The sequence below is a fragment of the Podarcis pityusensis genome (genome assembly GCF_964106645.2).
Source record: "Podarcis pityusensis genome assembly, chromosome: 8".
NCBI lineage: Eukaryota > Metazoa > Chordata > Lepidosauria > Squamata > Lacertidae > Podarcis > Podarcis pityusensis.
In genome coordinates this window covers 749,515-777,108 of record NC_138033.1, presented here as the reverse complement: position 1 = coordinate 777,108, position 27,594 = coordinate 749,515, and the positions used below count along the sequence as shown (strand labels likewise).

Sequence of the window (27,594 nt, the reverse complement as noted above, 5' to 3'; positions counted from 1 at the left end):
GCTCTAGCCATCTCAGATATCGTTTCCTCACCCTCAGCTCTGGAGAAAACCACAGGGCTGTCCGGGCTCCATGCAATCGGAGAGGGCGCTTCAGAGCCAGACAGTCGATAGCCCTGGTTAACTCCACATTCCAGCAGGCCACCAGGGAATCAGCTGAAAGGCCATCAACATGGGATGAAGCATCCCCTACCACTCTCTGGAAACCATTTGGATCCATTAAGTGGCGGGGGCGGACCATCTGAATCGATCCCATCTCCCTGGAGAGGTGAATGGTCGGAGAGATGTCCAGTTGCACCAGGAAGTGATCTGACCATGGCACTTCAGTTGCTTCACTTTTAGCTAGTGTCAGATTACCCACGTCACTAGAGGTGAACACCAGGCATGTCTGCGGCTATGAGTTGGACCAAACTCATTCAGGGACAACCCCATGGAGGCCATGCTTTGCACGAAGTCCCGAGCAGCCCCTAGTAAGGTTGTGTCAGCGTGGATGTTAAAATCCCCTAGGACAACCAAGCTAGGTGTCTCCAGGAGAACATCCACCACGACCTGAAGCAGCTCGGGCAGGGAATCCTTGGTGCAGTGGGGAGGTTGGTACACCAATAGGAATCCTGTACTGCCCCTATTGCCCAACTTCCAGAACATGCACTCAGAGAACTGGGTCTTCCCAATAGGACGCCTGGTGCAAACTAATGACTTTCTAAATATCACTGCAACCCCCCCTCCCCGCCCACATGACCTGGGTTGCTGTGCAAAAGAGAAACCTGTTGGACAAGCGGCAGCAAGAACAGGCCCATCTGCTTCATCCAACCAAGTGTCTGTTACCCATGCCAGGTCAAGTCCTCCATCCACAATCAGGTCATGGATGGCAGTGGTCTTATGAATCGTTGACCTAGCATTGCACAGCAGCACCTTCAGGTCATGTGGGTTTCCCTTGTTGATTCCAGAATCCATCCAGTCAAGACCAGACCTGGAGGCAGAGATAGTCTTCAAACAATAACTAAGCCTGCCTCCTGGGTAATGACATGTTCTGGTCTTAGCGTAACTCCTCCTCCTGCCCATGATCACTGAGATTGGGTGTCCCAGTGCATCCCCCCCTGTGGAACTTGCCCCAGCCATTCTGTTGGCTGGGGCCCACTCCCAGGCAGCCCTGGTCCCGCCCCTTAAAAACAAAACACAAACTATACAACAACCAATAAAACAAAACAAAACAACGTTATACCTAAATGAATCCCCAACCAGATATCCTTTTAGAAGACATCTGAAGGCAGCCTTGTTTAGGGAAACTTTTAATGTTTGATGGACTACTGTATTTTAATGTTTTGTTGGAAGCCGCCCAGAACAGCTGGGGAAACCCAGCCAGATTTGCGGGGTATAAATAATAAATTGTTGTTGTTGTTGTTATCCATCCCACCCCCCAACAGAGCAAAAGGGGGGGGGAGAAGAGGAAAAATAACATGCCACTGACTGCTTAAGGTCATTTTAAAACACATTAGATTAGACACTTGGAACAGGGAAGCAATAGCAGAAGAACTCCACACTTCCCCAAGAGTTTCTTCCAGTGAGTCCAGCCCCACCCTCTGGGCACTGCAGCAGGAGTCCTTTTGTAGCTGAGAATGTGTGGGCCTGGCCCCCGTCCCCCAGGCCAGTGGGGAAAGGCCTTGGAAGGGAGCAGGCCCTGCAGTCCTCGCCACAGCCGATGGTCCCAAATTAGGGAGCAGTGCTAATTAATGCTTGTTACCGGGAAAGAACTGAAGGGAGCTAGATGTGAGGTCTTCCTCCAGGGTTCACTGCCGGGGGTTCAAAAAGCCTGGTTATTTTCTGGGACGGATTTTGTTTGGCCCAATCATGGGATCTGTGCCATCTCCAATGTCACTCATCTCTTTAGTCAGCCAAGGACAGATAGAAGAACAGAAACAAAACATCTGACAGAAGCCACTTCAACTTCCTGAATCATTTTGAAGCCTACATTTAAGAAGGCCTGGGCAGTTTAGAGGAGCCTGAAAAAATATTGGGGGGGGGGTCTTATATGCCCTGGAGTAACTTCATCTGAGCAATTTCCCCCCTGCTCAGCACCTTGCACCTCTGGCAGCCCTGCCCCTATGAGGGGATGAGAGGCTGCTGATGGATGGAGCCTGAGGGGGAAGGAGAGCGGTCAGCCCTCCTCCTCCTCCTCCTCCTCCTGTACATCTGGCCAGATGCTTCCCAGCCCTGCTGGAGCCATGGCTGCTTTCCTGAGGCCTTTCCTCTGCTTCTGCCCCCATGAAGGGGCCCTGATGGGAGGCTGTGGGGGCTGCAGACAGGCCAGCTCTTCAAGAGCAAAAGGGGGCCATCTTGGAGGGGGGTAGGCAAGATGATGATGATGATTTTATTATTTATGCTTTGAAAAGGCAGAACTGGAGGAAGAATATTCACAGGGAAAGCAGTCAACAGTCTTCCATCCAAGGTTTGCTGTGGGAGTGTTAACATCCCAGGTGCTGTGGGTGGCGCTGTTGAGCCCCATCTAAATATCAGAGGTTCATCATCTAGAGAGATGTCTTGAATTACAAAACAGATAGGATGATCCAATAGGGAGCCTTACCGAGAGAGTCCAAGATCCCACGATTCTCCTCCATGACTTCCTTATGGAGAGCTCTCTGGTCAGGATCCAGCAACGCCCACTCCTCGTCTGTGAAATGGACAGCCACATCTTCAAAGCACACTGGGCCCTAAAAGAAAAAGGAAAAGGTTGTCCTCTTAGACCAAATAAAGGTGAACTGTTGCACTTTGTTGTCTTCTGCCTCTTAATTGATGTCCTGTTTTAATGGGAATCTTTTTCTGCGCATTTTATGGATGCATATTTTGTTGTGCTAATGAATTATTCATTGTGTACAGTGGTGCCTCTGGTTGCGAACAGGATTCGTTCCGGAGGCCGTTTGCAACCAGAAACTACTGCAACCCGAAGTGCCTGTTCTGTGCATGCGTGCGGGGCGGTCTATCGTTTCTGCGCATGTGCAAGCAGCGAAAGACCACTTCTGCGCATGCGCAACTGAAGAAACCCAGAAGTAACCCGGTCTGGTACTTCCGGGTTTGTCGTGTTCGTAACCGGAAGGCAATTATATATTTCACCCAGCAGAGCTTTACTGCTAGCCAAGGTAAATGAGCATAATGGTCACAAATGCAACACACCCAGGAGTGGCACGGTCCAGTTGCAGCAGAAGTGCAGAGTGTTTGAGGACCGGGACATTCGCAGGGAAGCCAAAATGCTTGTTTACAAAGCTATTGCACTACCAACCTTACTGTACGCTTGTGAAACATGGACCACTTATAAAGGCCATCTCCAACTCCTCAAAAGATTCCATCAACAGGGTCTCCAAAATATTTTACACATCACTTGGGAAGACAGGAGAACTAATACCAGTGTACTAGAAGAAGCAAAGATCACCAGTGTTGAAGCAATGATTCTTCAACATCAGCTTCGTTGGACTGGTCATGTTGTTTGGATGCCTGATGATTGTCTTCCAAAGCAACTACTCTATTCCAAACTTAAAAATGGAAAGCGTAATGCTGGTGGTCAACAAAAGAGGTTTAATGACGCTCTCAAGGCAAATCTTTAAAAATGTAGTGTAAACACCGACAATTGGGAAACACTGGCCTGCGAGCGCCCCAGTTGGAGAACAGCCTTGACCAAAGGTGTCGTGGGCTTTGAAAGACACTCGAACTCAGGACACAAGGGAGAAACGTGCCAAGAGGAAGGTACACTTGGCATATCCACACCATGATCAGCTCCCGTCCGGAAACCAATGTCCCCACTGTGGAAGGACGTGTGGGTCCAGAATTGGCCTCCACAGTCACTTACGGACTCATTGTTAAAACCGTGTTCGTGGAAGACCATCTTACTCGGCTACCAGGGATCGCCCAAGAAGAAGAATATAAACTCCCCCCCCCCGCCCCTCCCCGACAGCCCTGGGACTTGGCCCCTTCTCCCCCCTGCGCCCTATGGGGAAGAGAGAGGAGACTTACAAGATCCCAAAGGTGCCACCGACGCAGCTCTTGCAGAGGAGACGAAAACCTCCCCCTGGAAGAGAGGAAATGGGGGGGGGGGGAATTTCCTCGGGAGGACCTCGTCCTCCCCCCTTATGTCCTGTCCTCTCTAGGAATGCAGCTCACTTCCTTTTAACCCTTGCAAGGCGGAGCACTTCAAACGCACATCCTCTCTATTCAGGAGCCCGGGAGGAGCCTCGTACTTGGCAGACGCGTCGAGGCGCCTTCTTTGCGGAGACCGAAATGAATCCAAAGGGGGCGGGAGACCCAGGACGCCCAAAGGGGGAAGAGAAAGGAGACTCACCGGATCCCCGAAGGCGCCCCCGAGGCAGCACTTGCGGAGCAGGGAGACAACAGCCCCCCCCCTTGCAGGAAGGGATGGGGAGGAAGGGTCTTTGGCTCTGGGGGACGTGGCCCCCTTTATTCCCAGTCCTCTCTCGGAATCCAGCCCAGTTCCTTTGAACCCTGGGCGAGCCGGGCGCACCCAGCTCCCCCCTCTCCCTCCCTCTGCAAAGCAGGAGCCCCGGGCATCGCAGCCTCCAGGGGGGTCGTATTTGCATCCCTCCCACCATCACCAAAACGTCACGCCATGGTCACAAAAGAGGAGTGGTTGTCATGCAGAAAGGAGAAAGTGTCGCCCCCCCCCCGCCAGTCATTCCAGCTCCCACCGCCTTGGAAGGAGCTGCTTCCCCAAAGAGCAGGAACGGGATTTACACCTCCCCCCAGTCGCGAGGCTTTCCTGCGCTTCTCCTCTGGAAGGATCCGGATTACTGTCTGGGGTATGGGCTGCCTCCTGGGGCGAAGCTGGATTCCCCCCTAAGGGCAAAGGACCTTTTGCTTGAGGGAGGGAGGGAGGGAGGGGAGGCCTGGATTCCCCTCTGTTTCTGTCTTGCAAGAAACAAGGAAACAGGAGGATGCATTGTATCCGCTGTTGCCACATTTTGCAGCGCGCTTCTTCTCCGCTTTCTGCTCTCGGTTTCTTGCGCTCAAAGCGTCGCGCAAAAGAGCCGAGCTCTCCTGGCGGATCGCGCGCTCCAGACACGGGGCTGCTGCTTCCTGACTTCGGATTGGCTGCCTCTCACCTTGGACGTTGCCCATTGGTCAGCGATGGTTCTTTGAGAAATCCTGGTGTTTCATTGAGGGGTTTCGGGACTCCATTGAAGGGTTTACAAGCCTCTTCGCTGCAGAACGGGGAGGGGGGTTTCTAGGGGGGGGGCACGCAGGCTCGTCGTCCTGCGTGGGTGAATGGGATTTGGGGGTGTTTGGATGGCCTCTTAGGCCCCAGCTCTATCAACAGCTTGCGGGGTGAAAGGCCTGGAGGGGTCGTCTGAGGTCTCTCTCACCCGACAAGGCTGCTTTGTTGTCTCTGCAAGGCTGTCCTCCTGGCGGTCCTTCTTCTCCTTTATTTCAACCCCTCATCCCAGGGGCCTGAGCAGGGGATCCCACCCCCTACTCTCTAACAATGGAATGGGTTTCATATATATTTGATGCAAATGTATCCAGCTTGCCTGTGGGGCAGGTGGGGGAACGTAAGGGAACACTCTTGCAGGCCCCACGGCCTCCTCCGGGGAAGGAGTCCTGGTGTTCTGGGACTCACAGCTGCTCTCTTGTGAGCACCCGGTCTAGCAGAGTAAAAGAGGTGAGGAGGTATCTGGCCATACCGACTTTATTTCTACTAATTACAGATTAAAGAACGGAACACGTATGAGAGGAGCAGCTCTCATACAGACATCCTGTCTCGTCGCAAGACAGAGCAGAAAGAAAAAGTGCAATAGTACCAGAGACGGAATTCACAGACTGGCTTCCTTCCTCACGGAACAGAAAGGAAACAAGAATCAGATGGACCTGGCAATGGGAGGAGTGAAATGCTAACAGAACGTGTGTCTTCTGCTTATAAATATGCTCTTACTGGCAGAAAGTTCTTTCTGAAGTTTAATAGGAATCTCCATTCCTGTTATCTTTTAACCCACTGGTTCGGATCCCACCCTCCAGAGCAGGAGAAAACAAGGAGCCCCACCAATTTGCAGCTTGGAGGCGCTGGAAGAGGAAGCTCTGTGAACCTCTCTACTCCTGACGTGAACCACCCTGGCATCCTCAGATCAAGGGCACTGTCAGAGCGGATTGGTTTATTGCTCAAATAAGCCTGAGGTCCGGCACACTTCCCCTGTGCAAGCCTCTGCATTCCAAAGTCCACATATCTGAGCATAGCAGAGATCATCAGCAGCGGCAAGAGAAAGACTGCAAAAAACTCCAGTGCCTTCTTCAGTGTGCTTAAATAAAGTCCACTCAGGATCTTAGCAGCTAAAAGCAGTTTTATTTACAGCAGACTATCCATTATCTATCACAGCGAACAGCATCGTGAAAACACGTCCTCTCTCTTCAAAAGCGAAAGTAGAGAGAAAGAACAAAGGCTTGAGGCTCTTGGAAATGACGCAGAATTTCCCCCCTCCTCTCAACAGTAGGCAGAGTGTACACTCTGAGCTGTTTAACCCTGTAAGCTCAGGTTCTCCTCACAGGCACTGCCCAAATTTAATAGCTATAGAAATAATAAATAAAGTATCTGAATTGCTTGGGTGGTAAAAAATTACTTCTACGCCAGGAGTTTGTTACCCAGGTGAAGGAACACCTGAAATATAAACACAGGACCAAGGGAATGAGACCAAACTCAGAGTCCTGCAGGGACCCAGTTTATTCAAACTATTGCAATAGGACAGCCTTGCTATCCAATTCTTCAGCAGAAGGGCTGGTTTGAAAAGGCTGCCAGGAGGCATATTAGAAGAAAGCTTATATACACAGCACACAAAGACTCATAATATGCCACAGCACTCTTCCACTTGCATCAAGAAACGTCACAGGTCATGGGATGCGTGGCTCAATGTGGATATCGACTCCTCTGAAATTACCTTGGGGTGTCCCAGAGTGGCCAGGTCATTTGGGTCTCATATGTCTCACTTTGACACCATGCCCACGGCAACCAGGACTTCCATGGGACTGTTGATTTTCCTATCCCCTATCTTACTTTCCTGTTCCCAAAACATGTCAAAGACCTTTGAGGAGAGATGTGAGTTCTCACACGGATGCTAGCTCAACACAGACCTCTTTCCCAAAACATCATCTGCCCTTCTAGGGTCTGATAAGGATGGAAGTGATAGGAAACTTACACATGACAACTTTACAGGAGGGTGGAATGAGGTTTACAAAATGCAGGCATACAAAAGTCAAGCCTAATGCATTCTATCTAAAAGGCTGGATGCAATTAATACTAGGACACTTTGATCAAAATCTATAATATCTAATATTCAATCAACTATCACATTTTCCTAGGAAAGATCAGCATGGACAGCAACCTCATCAGTGTCACCCAATCTCTCTTATCCCTCTCCCCAGGCATGATATGAAGAAGGAATTCAACACCTTGGCGAAGGACTTGCAAGTCACAGCTCTGGGTACGTAGTAGGAATTACTATGGGGCACCAGATGTGGCAAAGAACCCAGCTGCAATCATTACCTCATATGAACTAAGGTAAAAGGTAAAGGTAAAGGTACCCCTGCCCGTATGGGCCAGTCGTGTCCGACTCTAGGGTTGTGCGCCCATCTCACTTAAGAGGCCGGGGGCCAGCGCTGTCCAGAGACACTTCTGGGTCACGTGGCCAGTGTGACGAAGCTGCTCTGGCGAGCTGGCACCCGCGCAGCACACGGAAACGCCGTTTACCTTCCCGCTAGAAAGCGGTATCTATTTATCTACTTTCATTTAAGAGTGCTTTCGAACTGCTAGGTGGGCAGGAGCTTGGACCGAAAGACGGGAGCTCACCCCGCCGCGGGGATTCAAACCACTGACCATGCGATCGGCAAGCCCTAGGCACTGAGGTTTTACCCACAGTGCCACCCGCGTCCCTCTCATATGAACTAAAGTCTCCTCCAATTAAATCTGTATACAGCCACTACTGTAGTTTGCCCCACTGCGAGTTCTTTGATGGCAAACAAGACGGGCTCTGTGGCTGAAGCTCTCCACATGCTTGCCACTGTTAGGGTTTCTCCCCTGTATGAATTCTCTGATGGGACATGACACTATCCATTTTTCTGAAGCTCTTTCCACACTCTTGTAACTGATAGGGTTTTTCTCATGGATTAACTCTTTGATGGGCCATAAGACGGCATTTTTGAGTAAAGCTCTTTCCACACTAAAAGCACTGATAAGGTTACTCCCTTGTATGAATTCTTTGATGGGAAGTGAGTTTGCTGCTCGTATTGAAGCTCCTTCCACATTCCAAACATTTATAGGGTTTCTCCCCTTTATGAATTCTCTGATGGTCAGTAAGCTGCCTTTTGAGAATAAATCTCTTTCCACATTCCAAGCACTGATAGTCTTTCTCCCCTGTATGAATTCTGTGATGGGTTGTGAGACTGGTGCTCCGGGTGAATCTCTTTCCACATTCCAAGCACTGATATGGCTTCTCCCCTGTATGAATTATTTGATGGACACTTAGCTGGTAGCTGTGACTGAAGCTCTTTCCACACTCCAAGCACTGATAAGGTTTCTCCCCTGTATGAACTCTTTGATGGGAAGTGAAACTGTCCTTTCGACTGAAGCTCTTTCCACATTCCAAGCACTGATAAGGTTTCTCTCCTGTATGAATTATTCTATGGGAAGTGAGATTGCTGCTCTTAATGAAGCTCTTTCCACATTCCAAACATTTATAGGGTTTCTCCCCTGTATGAATTCTCTGATGGTCAGTAAGCTGCCTTCTGAGAATAAATCTCTTTCCACATTCCAAGCACTGATATGGTTTCTCCCCTGTATGAATTCTTTGATGGGAAGTGAAACTCTCTCTTCGACTGAAGCTCTTGTCACATTCTTGGCACTGATAGGGTTTCTCTGTTGTATGAATTATTTGATGGGACATAAGATGACCTTTTTGAACGAAGCTCTTTCCACACTCCCAGCACTGATAAGGTTTCTCCCCTGTATGACTTCTCTGATGGACAGTGAAAGTCTCCTTTGTTCTGAAGCTCTTTCCACACTCCTGGCACTGGTAGGGTTTCTCCCCTGTATGAATTCTTTGGTGGGAAGTGAAACTGTCCTTTTTTCTGAAGCTCTGCCCACAATCTTGGCACTGATAAGGTTTTTCCCTTGTATGAATTCTCTGATGGACAGTAAGCTTGTATCTCTGACGGAACCTCTTTCCACATTCCAAGCACTGGTAGGGTTTCTCCCCTGTATGAATTCTTTGATGAGTTGTGAGATGGGAGCTCTGAGTGAATGTCTTATCACATTCCAAACATTTATAGGGTTTCTCCCCTGTATGAATATTTTGATGGACACTTAGTTGGTGGCTGTGACTGAAGCTCTTTCCACATTCCAAGCACTGATAGGGTTTCTCTCCTGTATGAATTCTTTGATGGGAAGTGAGATTGCTGCTCCTAATGAAGCTCTTTCCACATTCCAAACATTTATAGGGTTTCTCTCCTGTATGAATAAGTTGATGAACAGTAAGCTGGCCTCGGTGTCTGAAACTCTTTCCACATTCCAAGCACTGATGGGGTTTCGTCTCAAGCGGATTTCTTTGATGGGAAGTGGAATGGGAGCTCTGTCTGAAGCTCTCTCCACAGTCTGAATCCTGAGACAGTTCCCCCACTGTGTGGATCTCTTTGTGGTCTCCCTCGTTCTTCATCACCAATTCATCACCACCTGCAACTAAGTGGCAAACAGATCAGAGCCTCAGGAATAATAATAATAATAATAATAATAATAATAATAATAATTTAATATTTATACCCCAGCCACTCTGGGTGGCTTCCAACGAAGATTAAAAATACATTAAAATGTGAGACATTAGAAAATTTCCCTAAACAGAGCTGCCTTCAGATGTCTTCTAAATGTCACATAGTTGTTTATCTCCTTGACATTTGATGGGAGGGCGTTCCACAGGGTGGGCTTATCACAGTGAAGGAACCACCAGCAGGCCCTTGGCACTGGACTTCAGTATCCGGGCAGAACGATGGGGGTGGAGACGCTCCTTCAGTTATACTGGGCCGAGGTCATTTAGGGCTTTAAAGGTCAGCACCAACACTTTGAGTTGTGCTCAGAAACGTACTGGGAGACAATGTAGGTCTTTCAGGACTGGTGTTATGTGTTCTCAGCGGCCACCCCCAGTCACCAGTCTGGCTGCCGCATTCTGGATTAATTGCAGTTTCTGGGTCACCTTCAAAGGTTGCCCCACGGAGAGCGCATAGCAGTACTCCATGCAGGAGATAACCAGAGCATGCACCACTCTGGCAACCACCTGGCTGGGTTTCATGCTTTGAAAAGGCAGGACCGGAGGAAGAATATTCACAGGGAAAGCAGTCAACAGTCCTCCATCCAAGGTTTGCTGTGGGAGTGTTAGCATCCCAGGTGCTGCAGGTGGCGCTGTTGAGCCCCATCTAAATATCAGAGGTTCCTCCCATAGAGAGATGTCTTGAATTACAAAGCAGATAGGATGATCCAAGAGGAGGCCTTACCTAAAGAGTCCAAGATCCCACGATTCTCCTCCATGACTTCCTTATGGAGAGCTCTCTGGTCAGGATCCAGCAACGCCCACTCCTCGTCTGTGAAATGGACAGCTACATCTTCAAAGCACACTGGACCCTAAAAGAAAAAGGAAAAGGTTGTCCTCTTAGACCAAATAAAGGTGAACTGTTACACTTTGTTGTCTTCTACCTCTTAATTGATGTCCTGTTTCAATGGGAATCTTTTTCTGCGCATTTTATGGATGCATATTTTGTTGTGCTAATGAATTATTCATTGTGTACAGTGGTGCCTCTGGTTGCGAACGGGATTCGTTCCGGAGGCCATTTGCAACCAGAAACTACTGCAACCCGAAGTGCCTGCACTGCGCATGTGTGCGGGGCGGTCTATCGCTTCTGTGCATGTGCGAGCAGCGAAAAACCACTTCTGCGCATGCGCAACTCGAGAAACCCGGAAGTAACCCGGTCTGGTACTTCTGGTTTTCCGCGTTCATAACCGGAAGGTTACATAACCTGATGGCAACGTAGCCAAAGGCACCACTGTATTTTAACGAGGGGTATTAAGAACCTGGTGTTTGTTGGTGTGTCTCCCCCTGAGTGCGGGTGTCCAATATCACCTGTCCTGAGCTGAGAGCAGCACCCACTCCTCCGGACTTCAAACAAGACATACATTCAAAAATGCAAGCACAACAAGAGACAGAACAAAGGGAACGGAAGTGATAGGAACTGTCTTCCGTTCTCACGCTTCCAAGCATGGAATGTAAATATAGGACATGTGATCTAACACTCACACATCCAGCGACGGGAGAATGAAACTATTAACAGTGTTCTTCAAATCATTCTTCAAATCCTGTGCACAAATATTCCCGTTTTCCACATGGAAGGACCCCCTTTCTTCTGTCCCTCTGTGCTGTTCTTGCCGGGTGGGGAGGACCCTCCTGAAGCCCTATAGACATCTCCAAGGTGTGCAGGGGAATGAGAGGGGAAAAGCCCCACTGTGGGACTGATGGGGTGAATCCTGGCCACTCTTTGGTATGGGGTGTGAACTGCTTAGAAGCCTATTTGAGCCTTCAACCCTCCTTCCTTGGCGGTTCCTCCCACCATTCCTCTGTGTCCACCATTCCATGACATCCTCTCTCCCCACATGGCCCCTTCCTCCTACCTGCTCTGGTTTGAGTCGGCTGCAAACCTCTCGGGGTCCTTTGGCCTCCTGGTAGCAGAACTGCCTGAGCTGCTGGCTCTGCACCTCTGAGCAGAGGGTGTCCTCCTCACCCAGTTCCTTCTTCACAGAGTTTTCCCAGAATCCCCCACTGCTCCCATGGTGGGTTCCAAGGCCTCTTCCTGCTTCATGGCCAGCTGAGTCTTGCTCATCCATCTCTGTTCTCTGGACACCTCCAGGAGATTGGAAGGAGTCCCTACGTCTTCTGCCAAGTTCTGCCTGTCCTAATGAGAGGTTTTGGCAAATTCTAAAAAGCAAATACATTTTTCTGATATAAAATTGATACACAGTAAGGAAGAGAAAAGGGTTCCCTGGGCAAGCATGGAGAAGTATTTGCAGGAATCTCAGCCCAGACTCAGAGTTTCTTTTTTTAAAAGAGAAAGAATGAAGTCAGAATTGACAAGTGAGTCATTTGTACCAAGTGTAATTTGGACTCAAGGCAAGAGTCGGGGTCCCTCCCCCCCCCAAATGCCAGGGCACATTTCTTTCCAGTGCCTGTCCCTTTTTCCTTTGTTCTGAGGGCCAGATCCTGACCTGACAAAGGACAGCTCTCGAAAGCAAGAAAAGTAGGACTGCCCTTCATTCTGTGATTGTACGTGGCTTTAAGTTCTTTTCAGTATTGTGTTTTAATGTTGTAATCTGCCTTGGGAACGGAGGGTGAAAATGGGATGATGATGATGATGGTGGTGAAGGTGTTACATAGCTTAACCCCCCCCCCAGCCCCACTTGCTTGGAGGTTCTTTGGCATCCACCTGGTCCCTCAGATGGCCTCGGGGACTGGCAGTGCCCACTGGAAGCTCCAGCCACCGTCCCTTTGCACAGAGAGGATGTGGCCATGGGGCTTCCTGCTCTGGATCCCATGGGGTGGTTGCAAGGTCCTCTGGGTGGAACTGCCCTGGAAGACGGCTCCGAAACTGGCCCCTAATGGCTGGGCTCCCCTTTTTATTTGTGGCATATTCATCCCACGTTTTTCTCCAATCCATGGGTCTGCCCCTCCTCATTGAATATCCATTTACCGTATTTTTTGCACCATAACACTCACTTTTTTCCTCCTAGAAAGTAAGGGGAAATGTCTGTGCGTGTTATGGAGCGAATACCTACGGATGGCGGGGGGGGATCTGCTGCAGTCGTGAGCAGAGGATCCATGGTTCCCCTTCCTTCCCTCCTCTGTGGCTCGCTTTGCTCGCTTTGAAACAGCAAAGCGGGAGAAGAGCCACTGAGTGGGGAGAAGAGAGGGACAGAGAGCCTGGTTACAAAGCACGGATCCACATGGATCCTCAGGATTTTTGCACTGGGTCACCCCAAATTCACCATCAGATCACATAGCATGTCCATGGCTACAGCTTGCACCAAAAAAATCACGCACCCACTGTTGCCTGGGGCCGCAGTGGTGCAAAAACGTGGTTACAAAGCGTGGATCCAAATGGATCCTCAGGATTTTTGCATTGGGCTACCCCAAACTCACCGTCAGATCACATGTCTGTGGCCACAGCATGAACCACAAAAATCATACATCCACTGTTTCGTTTAGAATATTTTTTTTCTTGTTTTCCTCCTCTAAAAACTATGTGCGTGTTATGGTCTGGTGCGTGTTATAGAGCGAAAAATACGGGTATGTCATTTAAATTCTACTGGATATTGATCCAGAGCAGAACTCTCACATATAGTTAGCAGAGTAAAAAGTCAAACACATTGCAGGATTCCCAAAAAATAGATCAGAGGCAATTATATATTTCACCCAGCAGAGCTTTACTGCTAGCCAAGGCAAATGAGCATAATGGTCACAAATGCAACACACCCAGGAGTGGCACGGTCCAGTTGCAGCAGAAGTGCAGAGTGTTTGAGGACCGGGACATTCGCAGGGAAGCCAAAATGCTTGTTTACAAAGCTATTGCACTACCAACCTTACTGTACGCTTGTGAAACATGGACCACTTATAAAGGCCATCTCCAACTCCTCAAAAGATTCCATCAACAGGGTCTCCAAAATATTTTACACATCACTTGGGAAGACAGGAGAACTAATACCAGTGTACTAGAAGAAGCAAAGATCACCAGTGTTGAAGCAATGATTCTTCAACATCAGCTTCGTTGGACTGGTCATGTTGTTTGGATGCCTGATGATTGTCTTCCAAAGCAACTACTCTATTCCAAACTTAAAAATGGAAAGCGTAATGCTGGTGGTCAACAAAAGAGGTTTAATGACGCTCTCAAGGCAAATCTTTAAAAATGTAGTGTAAACACCGACAATTGGGAAACACTGGCCTGCGAGCGCCCCAGTTGGAGAACAGCCTTGACCAAAGGTATCGTGGGCTTTGAAAGACACTCGAACTCAGGACACAAGGGAGAAACGTGCCAAGAGGAAGGTACACTTGGCATATCCACACCATGATCAGCTCCCGTCCGGAAACCAATGTCCCCACTGTGGAAGGACGTGTGGGTCCAGAATTGGCCTCCACAGTCACTTACGGACTCATTGTACTCGGCTACCAAGGATCGCCCAAGAAGAAGAATATAAACTCCCCCCCCGCCCCTCCCCGGCAGCCCTGGGACTTGGCCCCTTCTCCCCCCTGCGCCCTATGGGGAAGAGAGAGGAGACTTACAAGATCCCAAAGGTGCCACCGACGCAGCTCTTGCAGAGGAGACGAAAACCTCCCCCTGGAAGAGAGGAAATGGGGGGGGGGGATTTCCTCGGGAGGACCTCGTCCTCCCCCCTTATGTCCTGTCCTCTCTAGGAATGCAGCTCACTTCCTTTTAACCCTTGCAAGGCGGAGCACTTCAAACGCACATCCTCTCTATTCAGGAGCCCGGGAGGAGCCTCGTACTTGGCAGACGCGTCGAGGCGCCTTCTTTGCGGAGACCGAAATGAATCCAAAGGGGGCGGGAGACCCAGGACGCCCAAAGGGGGAAGAGAAAGGAGACTCACCGGATCCCCGAAGGCGCCCCCGAGGCAGCACTTGCGGAGCAGGGAGACAACAGCCCCCCCCCCTTGCAGGAAGGGATGGGGAGGAAGGGTCTTTGGCTCTGGGGGACGTGGCCCCCTTTATTCCCAGTCCTCTCTCGGAATCCAGCCCAGTTCCTTTGAACCCTGGGCGAGCCGGGCGCACCCAGCTCCCCCCTCTCTCTCCCTCTGCAAAGCAGGAGCCCCGGGCATCGCAGCCTCCAGGGGGGTCGTATTTGCATCCCTCCCACCATCACCAAAACGTCACGCCATGGTCACAAAAGAGGAGTGGTTGTCATGCAGAAAGGAGAAAGTGCCCCCCCCCGCCAGTCATTCCAGCTCCCACCGCCTTGGAAGGAGCTGCTTCCCCAAAGAGCAAGAACGGGATTTACACCTCCCCCCAGTCGCGAGGCTTTCCTGCACTTCTCCTCTGGAAGGATCCGGATTACTGCCTGGGGTATGGGCTGCCTCCTGGGGCGAAGCTGGATTCCCCCCTAAGGGCAAAGGACCTTTTGCTTGAGGGAGGGAAGGAGGGGGGGCCCTGGATCGCCCTCTGTTTCTGTCTTGCAAGAAACAAGGAAACAGGAGGATGCATTGTATCCGCTGTTGCCACATTTTGCAGCGCGCTTCTTCTCCGCTTTCTGCTCTCGGTTTCTTGCGCTCAAAGCGTCGCGCAAAAGAGCCGAGCTCTCCTGGCGGATCGCGCGCTCCAGACACGGGGCTGCTGCTTCCTGACTTCGGATTGGCTGCCTCTCACCTTGGACGTTGCCCATTGGTCAGCGATGGTTCTTTGAGAAATCCTGGTGTTTCATTGAGGGGTTTCGGGACTCCATTGAAGGGTTTACAAGCCTCTTCGCTGCAGAACGGGGAGGGGGGTTTCTAGGGGGGGGGGCACGCAGGCTCCGCGTCCTGCGTGGGTGAATGGGATTTGGGGGTGTTTGGATGGCCTCTTAGTCCCCGGCTCTACGAACAGCTTGCGGGGTGAAAGGCCTGGAGGGGTCGTCTGAGGTCTCTCTCACCCGACAAGGCTGCTTTGTTTGTTTGTTTGTTTAATTTTCAAATATCTTTATTGAAACTTAACATATATACATGATAACCAAAATTCCCAATGATTCCCTCACATAAAATATAATATCTAAATTATAACAGTTGCATAATCATACACTAAATTATCAAAGGCAAAGCTGCTTTGTTGTCCTGCAAGGGGCCAGGAGTGTCTCTGCAAGGCCGTCCTCCGGCGGTCCTTCTCCTCCTTTATTTCAACCCCTCATCCCCAGGGGCCTGAGCACTGGATCCCACCCCCTACCCCCTAGCAATGGAATGGGTTTCAGATATATATATGATACAAAAGTATCCAGCTTGCCTGTGGGGCTGGTGGGGGAACGTAAGGGAACACTCTTGCAGGCCCCACGGCCTCCTCCAGCACTGGAACAGCTACGCAGCGTTCCCGGGAAGGAGTCCTGGTGTTCTGGGACTCCCAGCTGCTCTCTTGTGAGTACGCGGTCTAGCAGAGTAAAAGCAGCGCAGACGTATATCACACTTACACCGAAAACAGGGACGCAACTTAAGAACTACCGCCCCATATCACTGCTCAATGTGGATTATAAAATCTTTGCAGATATTTTGGCTAAAAGACTAAAAAAAGTGCTAGTGGAAGAGATTCATAAAGATCAAGCAGGCTTTCTCCCGGGTAGACCCTTGTCTGATAATATGAGAAATATAATTAATATTTTAGAAAAATTACAAGTGAATATTAATACCAAGGCAGTTTTGATATTTGTGGACGCGGAGAAAGCTTTTGACAACATTTCTTGGAGTTTTATGAAGAAGAACCTACAGGGGATGGGTGTAGGTCAAGGCTTTGGAAATGGTATAAGTGCAATTTATTCAGAACAAAAGGCTAAATTAATTATAATAATAATAATAATAATAATTTATTATTTATACCCCGCCCATCTGGCTGGGCTTCCCCGGCCACTCTGGGCGGCTTCCAAAAGAATATTAAAATACCATAATACATCAAACATTAAAAGCTTCCCGAAACAGGGCTGCCTTCAGGTGTCTTCTAAAAGCCTGGTAGTTGTTGTTCTCTTTGACATCTGGTGGGAGGGTGTTCCACAGGGAAGGCGCCACTACCGAGAAGGCCCTCTGCCTGGTTCCCTGTAACTTGGCTTCTCGCAGTGAGGGAACCGCCAGAAGGCCCTCAGTGCTGGACCTCAGTGTCCGGGTAGAACGATGGGGGAGGAGACGCTCCTTCAGATATACTGGACCAAGGCCGTTTAGGGCTTTAAAGGTCAGCACCAACACTTTGAATTGTGCTCGGAAACGTACTGGGAGCCAATGTAGGTCTTTCAAGACCGGTGTTATGTGGTCTCTGCGGCCGCTCCCAGTCACCAGTCTAGCTGCCGCGTTCTGGATTAGTTGTAGTTTCCGGGTCACCTTCAAAGGTAGCCCCACGTAGAGCGCATTGCAGTAATCCAAGCGGGAGATAACCAGAGCATGCACCACTCTGGCGAGGCAGTCCGCAGGCAGATAGGGTCTCAGCCTGCGTACCAGATGGAGCTGGTAAACAGCTGCCCTGGACACAGATTTGACCTGTGCCTCCATGGACAGCTGTGAGTCCAAAATGACTCCCAGGCTGCGCACCTTGTCCTTCAGGGGCACAGTTACCCCATTCAGGACCAGGGAATCCTCCACACCTGCCCGCCTCCTGTCCCCCAAAAACAGTACTTCTGTCTTGTCAGGATTCAACCTCAATCTGTTAGCCGCCATCCAACCTCCAACCGCCTCCAGGCACTCACACAGGGCCTTCACTGCCTTCACTGGTTCTGATTTGAAAGAGAGGTAGAGCTGGGTATCATCTGCATACTGATGAACACCCAGCCCAAATCCCCTGATGATCTCTCCCAGCGGCTTCATGTAGATGTTGAAAAGCATGGGGGAGAGGACAGAACCCTGAGGCACCCCACAAGTGAGGGCCCAGGGGTCTGAACACTCATCCCCCACCACCACTTTCTGAACACGGCCCAGGAGGAAGGAGCGGAACCACTGTATAACAGTGCCCCCAGCTCCCAACCCCTCAAGACGGTCCAGAAGGATGTTATGGTCGATGGTATCAAACGCCGCTGAGAGATCCAGCAGAACTAGGAAACAGCTCTCACCTTTGTCCCTAGCCCGCCGGAGATCATCAACCAGTGCGACCAAGGCAGTTTCAGTCCCATGATGAGGCCTGAATCCCGACTGGAAGGGATCCAAATGGTCCGCTTCTTCCAGGCGTGCCTGGAGTTGTTCAGCAACCACTCGCTCAATCACCTTGCCCAAGAATGGAAGATTTGAGACTGGGCGATAGTTGGCTATCGTGGCCGCATCTAAAGATGGTTTTTTAAGAAGCGGTTTAATAACCGCCTCTTTCAGCGGGTCTGGGAAGGCTCCCTCACGGAGGGAAGCATTCACCACCCCACGAAGCCCATCGCCCAGTCCTTCCCGGCTAGCTTTTATAAGCCAGGATGGGCAAGGATCGAGGCGGCAAGTGGTTGGTTTCACTCGTCCAAGCAGCCTGTCCACATCCTCGGGGGTAACAGATTGGAATTGATCCCACACAACTTGACTAGACAGGACTCTAGCACTCTCCCGCCCCGGCCCTGCTCCCACGGTGGAGTCTACCTCTTCTCGAATCTGAGCGACTTTATCTGCAAAAAACTTTGCAAAGTCATTGCAGGAGATCATGTGGCCGCTACTGGGCCCTGATGGAGCAGGTGGTTCCGCTAAATTGCGAACCACCTGAAAGAGTCTCCTGCTGCTGTTTTCCGCAGATGCAATAGAGGCGGTGAAGAAAGTCTTCTTCGCCGTCGCTATCGCCACTTGGTAGGCTCGACATTGAGCTCTAACCCGTGTCCGGTCAGATTCAAAATGGGTTATCCGCCACCGGCGCTCTAGCCGTCTCAGCGATTGTTTCATTGCCCTCAGATCCGTGGAAAACCACGGGGCTGTCCGGACTCCATGCAATCGGAGAGGGCGCTTTGGAGCCAAACAGTCAATAGCCCTGGTTAACTCCACATTCCAGCGGGCCACCAGGGAATCAGCTGAAAGGCCATCAACATGGGATAAAACATCCCCTACCACTCTCTGGAAACCATTTGGATCCATTAAGTGGCGGGGGCGGACCATCTGAATCGGTCCCGCCTCCCTGCAGAGGGGAAGGGTCACGGAGAAGTCCAGTTGCACCAGGAAGTGATCTGACCATGGCACTTCTTTGGTTTCGCTTTTACTTAATGTCAGATCACCAACATCCATAGAGGTGAACACCAGGTCTAAGGCATGCCCGTGGCTATGAGTTGGGCCAGACTTATTCAGGGACAGCCCCATGGAGGCCATGCTTTCCACGAAGTCCCGAGCGGCCCCTTGTAAGGTCGTGTCGGCATGGATGTTAAAGTCCCCTAGGACAACCAAACTAGGTGTCTCCAGGAGGACATCCGCCACGACCTGAAGCAGCTCGGGCAGGGAATCCTTGGTGCAGCGGGGAGGTCGGTACACCAATAGGAATCCTGTACTGCCCCTATTGCCCAACTTCCAGAACATGCACTCAGAGAACTGGGTCTTTCCAATAGGACGCCCGGTGCAAACTAATGACTTCCTAAAAATCACTGCAACCCCCCCTCCCCGCCCACAAGGCCTGGGTTGCTGTGCGTAAGAGAAACCTGGTGGACAAGCAGCGGCAAGGACGGGCCCATCTGCTTCATCCAACCAGGTCTCTGTCACACATGCCAGGTCAAATCCTCCATCCACAATCAGGTCGTGGATGGCAGAGGTTTTATTCATCATTGACCTGGCATTGCACAGCAACACTTTCAGGTCATGTGGGTTTCCCTTGTTGATTCCAGTATCCTTCCGGTCAGGACCAGACCTGGAGGCAGGGATAGTCCTCAAACAACGACTAAGCCTGCTTCCTCGGTAATGACATGGTCTGGTCTTAGCGTAACTCCTCCTCCTACCCGTGATCACTGAGATCGGTTGTCCGAGTGCATCCCCCCCTGTGGAACCTGCCCCAGCCATTTTGTTTGCTGGGACCCACTCCCAGGCAGCCCTGAGCCCTCCCCTTAAAATCAAATTAAAGCCTATACAAAAAACAAACTAACAGAACAATAAAACTATAAAAACAAAAAACAAAGTTACAAACACAACATAATTAAATTAAACAAATTCCCACACCCAACTAAACACCCACCCCACCCCACACACCCGAGGCCTCCCTGGAGCCCCATAAGCTGCGGAGGCGAGTATGGGGCCCGCCCCCAGGCCCAAGGTGGAAAATGGGCTTCAAGGGGGAGCGGTCCTCCCCAAGACTCATAGGCAGAGCGGCAGCAGCGATGTCCCGAGGCCTCCGTGGAGCCTTATATGCTGTGGTGGAGTATGGGGCCCGCCCCCAGGCCCAAGGTGGAAAAAGGGCTTCAGGGGGGAGCGGTCCTCCCCAAGACTCACGGCAGAGCGGCAGCAGCGATGTCCCGAGGCCTCCTTGGAGCCTTATATGCTGTGGTGGAGTATGGGGCCCGCCCCCAGGCCCAAGGTGGAGAAAGGGCTTCAGGGGGGAGCGGTCCTCCCCACAAACTCACGGCAGAGCGGCAGCAGCAATGTCCCGAGGCCTCCTTGGAGCCTTATATGCTGAGGTGGAGTATGGGGCCCGCCCCCCGGCCCACGATGGAAAAAGGGCTTCAAGGGGGAGCGGTCCTCCCCAAGACTCACCGGCAAAGCAACAGCAGCAATGTCCCGGGCCTCCTTGGAGCCTTATATGCTGTGGTGGAGTATGGGGCCCGCCCCCCGGCCCAAGATGGAAAAAGGGCTTCAAGGGGGAGCGGTCCTCCCCAAGACTCACCGGCAAAGCAACAGCAGCAATGTCCCGGGCCTCCTTGGAGCCTTATATGCTGTGGTGGAGTATGGGGCCCGCCCCCAGGCCCAAGGTGGAAAAAGGGCTTCAGGGGGGAGCGGTCCTCCCCACAAACTCACGGCAGAGCGGCAGCAGCGATGTCCCGAGGCCTCCTTGGAGCCTTATATGCTGAGGTGGAGTATGGGGCCCGCCCCCAGGCCCAAGATGGAAAAGGGCTTCAGGGGGGAGCGGTCCTCCCCCAGACTCACCGGCAAAGCAACAGATGGAGGAATTCAAGATAGAAAAAGGGACACGACAAGGTTGCCCAATCTCCCCATTGCTTTTTATATCGGTCCTGGAGGTCCTGCTGAATATGATTAGAAGGGACCAATTGGTTAAAGGTATACAAGTCGGAGCTAAACAGTACAAACTGAGAGCATTTGCAGATGACTTAGTATTGACATTACAGGAGCCCAAATCTAGTACTAAAAGAGTTTTGGAACTGATTCAAGAATTTGGTCAGGTTGCAGGATTTAAACTGAATAAGTTAAAAACAAAGGTCTTAGAGAAAAATTTAACAGCGATTGAGAGAGAGAGAGGTTTCAGAATGAGACAGGTTTAACAGTGGTTAAGAAAGTGAAATACCTGGGGATTAACATGACAGCTAAAAATGGGAATTTATTTAAAGACAATTATGAAAAATGCTGGACTGAAGTGAAAAAAGATTTAGAAATTTGGTCAAATTTGAAGCTTTCACTGCTAGGCCGTATTGCTGCGATAAAAATGAATGTATTGCCTAGAATGTTGTTTTTGTTTCAAACATTGCAAATTTTGGATAAAATGGATTGCTTCAAGAAGTGGCAGAGAGATATTTCTAGATTTGTCTGGCAGGGCAAGAAGCCTAGAATAAAATTTAAAATACTAACGGACGCAAAGGAAAGAGGTGGATTTGCCCTGCCAGACCTTAAACTTTATTATGTGTCAGGGAACTGACATCGGAGCTAGAGGCGGAGGGAAGGCTCTCAAATGATGCTGGAGAAGGGCCCAGCAGGGAGAGAGGCAGCTCAGCAGATGGGGAAGCAAATCAGCGCAACACCAGGGATAAAGAGGGGCTGATGGGGGAATCGGCGAGAGGGCTCCAGGACTCTTCACCGGACACCAGCGGGGAGAGCACAGGTCCTCCACTACCCACGCCCACCCTGCGCAGAAGACTTCTGCGCAGAGAGAGTAGGAGGAGACTGGGTGTCAAACAACTTTTATGTTGGAAAAGATTTAAGAAACGCCCACTGACGGATTCTGCTAGTGACTGAGGCAGCCACGAAGTGAAGGGCTCCCCAGACTGAAAGGTTTAGCAAGGCAACAAAGCCTGGAGAGGCGGCAACTTACGCACGAGCAACCCATACACATTACAGCAATCCGTCAGTCCCTGACGTCGCTCGTGCACAGCGACAGGCAGGCAGCATCATGAGCAAAACCGGAGAAGCTGGCGCCACGGAGGGAGCAGCTGGAGGGCAAAATCTGGTGGAGAGGAACCGAGATTTGGAGCAGCATGTGGCTCTGCTGACAGCGCGGCTGGACGAAAGGCGGTCTCAGGATGCTCAGGTCAGACCCACCCCCGTAGCAAGGAAGGTACCGGGACTGGTACACAAATTTGGAGGGAAACCCCAGGACTACAGTGCGTTCCGAACGGAAATAGAGTACGCGTTGGAACTGCAACAGAATGATTTTGCAGACGATGGGGAGAGGGTTGCCTATATTGTCGGACATCTGCAGGATGGGGCCAGAGATTGGATCAGGCCCCTAATGGCAACACAGAATGCCGCCTTGAAAGAGCTGAGGAAATTCTTCCAGGCGATGGATGTGATGTTTTCCAGTGATGTACAGCAAAGTGTGACTCGGCGGGAACTGATGGGTTGCAAACAGGGGAACCAGTCAATTAGAGACTACTGGTCACGCTTTGCAATGTTAGTCCACCGGCTCGGGTGGGATTTGGACTCTGAACCTATTCAAATGCTGTTCGAGGAGGGGTTGTCCCCAACGGTGAAGGACGAGCTTTCCCGCGCACCCCGCCCGCAGTCAATGGATCAGCTGACCAAGGCTGTGCTTGCGATTGGTGTAAGGCAGGAAGCGCGGGCCCAGGAGAAGCGGGAAGGGAGAGAGCAACGTTACCATGACTACCGCATTCCTGAAATACCAAGGCAGCCTTCCCCACCGGCGGAGCCCATGGAAATAGATGGGGCACGCGCGTGGGAGATTTCAAACTCCAGTGAAGGTCGCAAGAGAGAGGGAAAGGATGGGAAAACCACCAAGAAGTGTTTTCTCTGCCAGCGGCCAGGACATTTTGCCAGGGTCTGCCCACAAAGAAAGGCCTGGCAAGGGATGGTGGGAGCTGCAGGGGGTGAAGAGGAGATGGTAAAGGAGCAGCGAAACGCCAAAGCTTGGCTGCCACTCAGCGGGCACAGCAGCCAGGCCAGCAACCAATAGAAGTGCCCAAACCAGACCCCCCCAGGGCGGCTATAGCCATAGAAGTGGTGCTAGAACTCCCAAATGGGCACCCAGTCAAGGTGAAAGGGCTGTTGGATTCAGGCAGTTCCTGCAATTTCTTCAGCAAGGACTTTGCACTAGAGCACCAGCTCCACCTGCTGCCCCTGGATTTCCCCTTGCAAGTAACCACCATTGATGGCAGGGAGCTTCTGGGAGGGGAAGTGACGCACCAGACCCCACCAATGAGAATGAGGGTTTCCAGGCACACGGAGACTATCGCCTTTCACGTAGCCTCATTGGCAGGGCCCCCAATAATATTAGGGATGAGCTGGCTAGCACAACATGATCCAGTGGTGGCATGGCATCAGAGAACGGTCACCTTTGGGTCCGCTTACTGCTTGGAACACTGTCTAGGGGGAGAAACCCCAAGGATGACCGTGGCCAGGGTGGCTGGGATAGCTGTGGAGCCGAAAGGGGAGGTGCCACCACAATATGCTGACCTGCAGGAGGTCTTCAGTGAGAAGGAGGCAGATAGACTACCCCCACATAGGCCCTTTGACTGCCAAATCAACTTGCTCCCTGGGGCGCAGCTACCGGTGGGTAAACTGTATGCCATGTCGGACAGGGAGATGAAGGAGTTGTGGGAGTTTATTGACAAGAACCTGAAGAGGGGGTTCATAAGGGAATCAAAGGCAGTGGGGGGCAGTCCGGTGTTCTTTGTGGACAAAAAAGGGACTAACCAGCCCAGATTGGTCCTAGATTTTAGGGCGTTAAATTTGGTATCAGAACCCGTGACATTCCCAATGCCCAGGATTGACGACATTTTAACACGGGTGAGGCAGGGAAAGATTTTTACCAAGCTGGACCTCAGGGGAGCGTACAATTTGATCAGGGTAAGGGAGGGGGACGAATGGAAAACCACCATGTTCACCCCCCTGGGGGCTTTTGAGTACTTAGTTATGCCATTTGGATTACAGTCAGGCTCCGCCTGTTTTCAAGCTTTCATGCACCACGTGTTGGGGTCCCTGCTGTACAAGAACTGCGTAGCCTTCTTGGACGACGTCTTAATCTATTCGGACAATGAGAAGCAACATGTCAGAGACGTCAGGGAAGTGCTGAAGAGACTGCAGAAGCACCAGTTGTGGGTCAAGCTGGAGAAATGTCAGTTTCACGCCAGAGAAGTCGAGTTTTTGGGGTACAAGTTGTCAGACAAAGGCTTAGCGATGGACCCAAGCAAGGTGCAGGCAGTGCTGGAGTGGAAGGCTCCCCAAACCCGGAAGGATGTGCAGAGGTTCCTAGGGTTCAGCAACTTCTACAGGAAGTTCATCAAGAACTTCACCCACTTGACAGCACCCATCACAGACTGTCTCAGTAGCAAAAGGAAGTTCGCCTGGACAGAGGAGGCCCAACAATCCTTTGAAAAACTGAAGAAGGCGTTCGCTTCGGAAAAGCAGCTCCTGCACGTGGATCTGGAGAAACCCATGAGGCTAGAGACCGACGTGTCCGACAGAGCCATTGGGGCGGTTCTTTTGCAGCCAGGGAGGAGCAAGCAGGAATGGAGACCGTGTGCCTTTTTCTCAAGAAAGCTGAACAAGTCGGAGCAAAACTATACGGTGTATGACCGCGAACTGCTTGCGATCTATGCGGTGTTTCGTCAACGGCAACATCTACTAATAGGGGCGCAGCACAAGATCCAGGTTTGTACAGATCACAAGAACTTGGAATACTGGAGGACCGCACGAGTGCTCAACCAGAGACAGATTCGATGGGCACAGGAGTTCTCCAAGTTTTCCTTCGAAATCCGATACGTGCCAGGAGAGGAAAACGTGAGAGCAGATGCTCTCTCCCGGAAACCGGAGTACTTGGAAGGAGAGGGGCCACCGGAGATACGACACGTGATCCCCGAGGACCGATGGGTGTGTGTGGAAACCTTGGTGGGGCAACGAGAACTGGCTGGACTTACTAGAAACGACGTGTTCGCACAAACTAAAATCCGGGAACTCTGAGACGGAAGAGAAACCCAAGGAGGGTTTGAGGAGAAGGAAGGGGTGCTGTACTATAAGGGGGTGCTGTATGTACCGGGGGAGACCCTACGGGGGAAGGTACTCAAACAACTCCACGACAACCCCACAGCGGGGCACTTTGGACAGCACAAAACCATGATGCTCGTCACCAGGCAGTTCTGGTGGCCCAGGGTGAGGGAGGATGTACTGGAATATGTACGGGGTTGCAACCGCTGCCAAAGGGCAAAGGGGGAGCGGGCTGCCCCCACAGGATTACTGGAACCCTTACCCACGCCGGGGAAACCTTGGGAGGTGGTATCCATTGATTTTATGACCGATTTGCCCAAGTCCCGGGGGAAGACAGCGGTCATGGTAGTGGTCGATCTCCTAACAAAGATGTGCCATTTTATAGCTTGCTCACATGCGGTCACGGCAGAGGAAACAGCCAGGTTGTTTGTAGATCACATCTTCCGGTTGCATGGGGCTCCTTCGAGGGTCATCTCCGACCGCGGGAAACAATTTACTTCCCGTTTCTGGAGGAAGCTCATGAGCTTGCTGCAGGTCGAAGTGGGCTTCTCAACGGCGAGACACCCGGAAACCAACGGGCAAGCAGAAAGAGCGAACAGTGTTCTCCAGGAATACCTACGCTGCTACGTCAGCGAGAGGCAGAACGATTGGGTAGAAAAACTAGCACTGGCTGAATTTGCGTACAATAACGCTGAACATGTGTCAACGGGAATGAGCCCGTTCATGGCCAATTATGGGTGTCACCCCAGGGCCTTCCCGGGGAGTGGGGAGGAAGGTTGGAGTGTACCGGCAGCAGAGCAGTTTGTGGAAGAAATGGAAGCCCTGCACCAGCAACTTAAGATGAACTTGGAGCAGGCCAAGGAAATTTACAAGAGGCAGGCAGACAAGGGCCGTAGGGAAGGGGAGACCATACGGGTGGGAGATCGGGTGTGGTTGTCAACCCAAGGGTTACCTTTTAAGGGGGGGGTGCAAGAAGTTGCAACCCAGGCGGCTGGGACCGTTTGAGGTAACACAGCAGGTGAACCCCATGGCATTCAAGCTCAAATTGCCAGACAGCATGAGGATACACCCGGTGTTCCATAGGTCCCTACTCTCACCGTACAGGGAAGGAAGGGGATTCCCGGGGCGAGAGGGAGAAGTCACCACACACCCGCAGGTAGAAGAGAGGGAGCACCACCACTTGGCCACGGAAATACTTGATTCAAGGTGGCGAGGGCGCCAGGTGGAGTACTTGGTGGCTTGGGAGGGAGAACCCGGGTCGGAAAACACGTGGGTTCCCACGGAGGCAATCACTGACGGGTATCTGGTGGAGGAATTCCACCGCCTGTTCCCGGACAAACCCAAACCACTAGCGAGATTCTGGGAGGAGCAATTTGGAACCACAGATGATGAAGAGGATTTTGTGGGTTTTTCTGTCTCCGAAGGGGAGGGAGAAGAGGCTTCGGAGGAAGAAGAATCAGCCTGGGAGGCCCACCCCGCGGGAAGGGATCAGAGCAGGTGGGAAGCGGGTTTTGAATCCTCAGAGGATGGCGACGGGGGGTCCTGGGGGGGAGGTGGATGTCAGGGAACTGACATCGGAGCTAGAGGCGGAGGGAAGGCTCTCAAATGATGCTGGAGAAGGGCCCAGCAGGGAGAGAGGCAGCTCCGCAGATGGGGAAGCAAATCAGCGCAACACCAGGGATAAAGAGGGGCTGATGGGGGAATCGGCGAGAGGGCTCCAGGACTCTTCACCGGACACCAGTGGGGAGAGCACGGGTCCTCCGCTACCTACGCCCACCCAGCGCAGAAGACTTCCGCGCAGAGAGAGTAGGAGGAGACTGGGTGTCAAACAACTTTTATGTTGGAAAAGATTTAAGAAACGCCCACTGACGGATTCTGCTAGCGACTGAGGCAGCCACGAAGTGAAGGGCTGCCCAGACTGAAAGGTTTAGCAAGGCAACAAAGCCTGGAGAGGCGGCAACTTACGCACGAGCAACCCATACACATTACATTATGAATCAGCAGCTTTTTGCTGGCTGAAAGAGTGGCTACTTCTTGAAAACACAAACATTTTGGATTTAGAAGGTTTTAATAATGTATTTGGATGGCATGCATATTTGTGGTATGATAAGGTCAAAGCACATAAAGCATTCAAAAATCATATTGTCAGGAAAGCGTTGTTTAATGTCTGGACAAGATATAAGGACCTACTTGAAAATAAAACCCCAAGGTGGTTGTCACCGATGGAAGCGAAGGCTCTGAAAAGGCTCAATATGGAGGCCAAATGGCCGAAATATTGGGAAATTTTGGAACAAGAGGGAGACAAATTGAAATTGCAGAGTTTTGAAAAACTAAAAAATAAAGTGCAAGATTGGCTTCATTATTATCAGATAATGGAGGCATATAATTTGGATAAGAAAATTGGCTTCCAGGTGGAAAAATCAAAATTGGAAACAGAACTGTTAGATTCCAAAACCAAGATTTTGTCAAAGATGTATAACCTGCTGTTGAAATGGAATACTCAGGATGAAACGGTGAAATCTGCTATGATTAAA

The 27,594-nt window shown here is 51.1% G+C and overlaps 1 protein-coding gene and 1 long non-coding RNA gene across 3 annotated transcripts in view; one reads left to right on the top strand and one right to left on the bottom strand.

The window, feature by feature from the left end:
- Nucleotides 1–27,594, bottom strand: part of LOC308484110 (uncharacterized protein) — a 49,666-nt gene that overhangs the window by 4,135 nt on the left and 17,937 nt on the right. Inside the window, exons 5-7 of one of the 2 annotated variants that reach the window (XR_013989891.1) lie at nt 10,522–10,648; nt 7,131–9,715; nt 6,675–7,067 (exon numbers count right to left, since the gene is read on the bottom strand). Coding sequence is in view for 1 of the 2 variants with exons in the window: in XM_081018683.1 (XP_080874809.1) it covers nt 2,579–2,705 (127 nt within the window). In the remaining variant the exon portion in view is untranslated. Of the gene's footprint in view, nt 1–2,578; nt 2,706–6,674; nt 7,068–7,130; nt 9,716–10,521; nt 10,649–27,594 lie in introns of those variants that run through there. The other variant, XM_081018683.1, reaches the window with a different exon arrangement.
- Nucleotides 4,005–6,317, top strand: LOC308484543. Its single transcript, XR_013989955.1, has 2 exons — nt 4,005–4,799; nt 5,706–6,317. It is a non-coding gene; the product is annotated as an uncharacterized lncRNA (long non-coding RNA).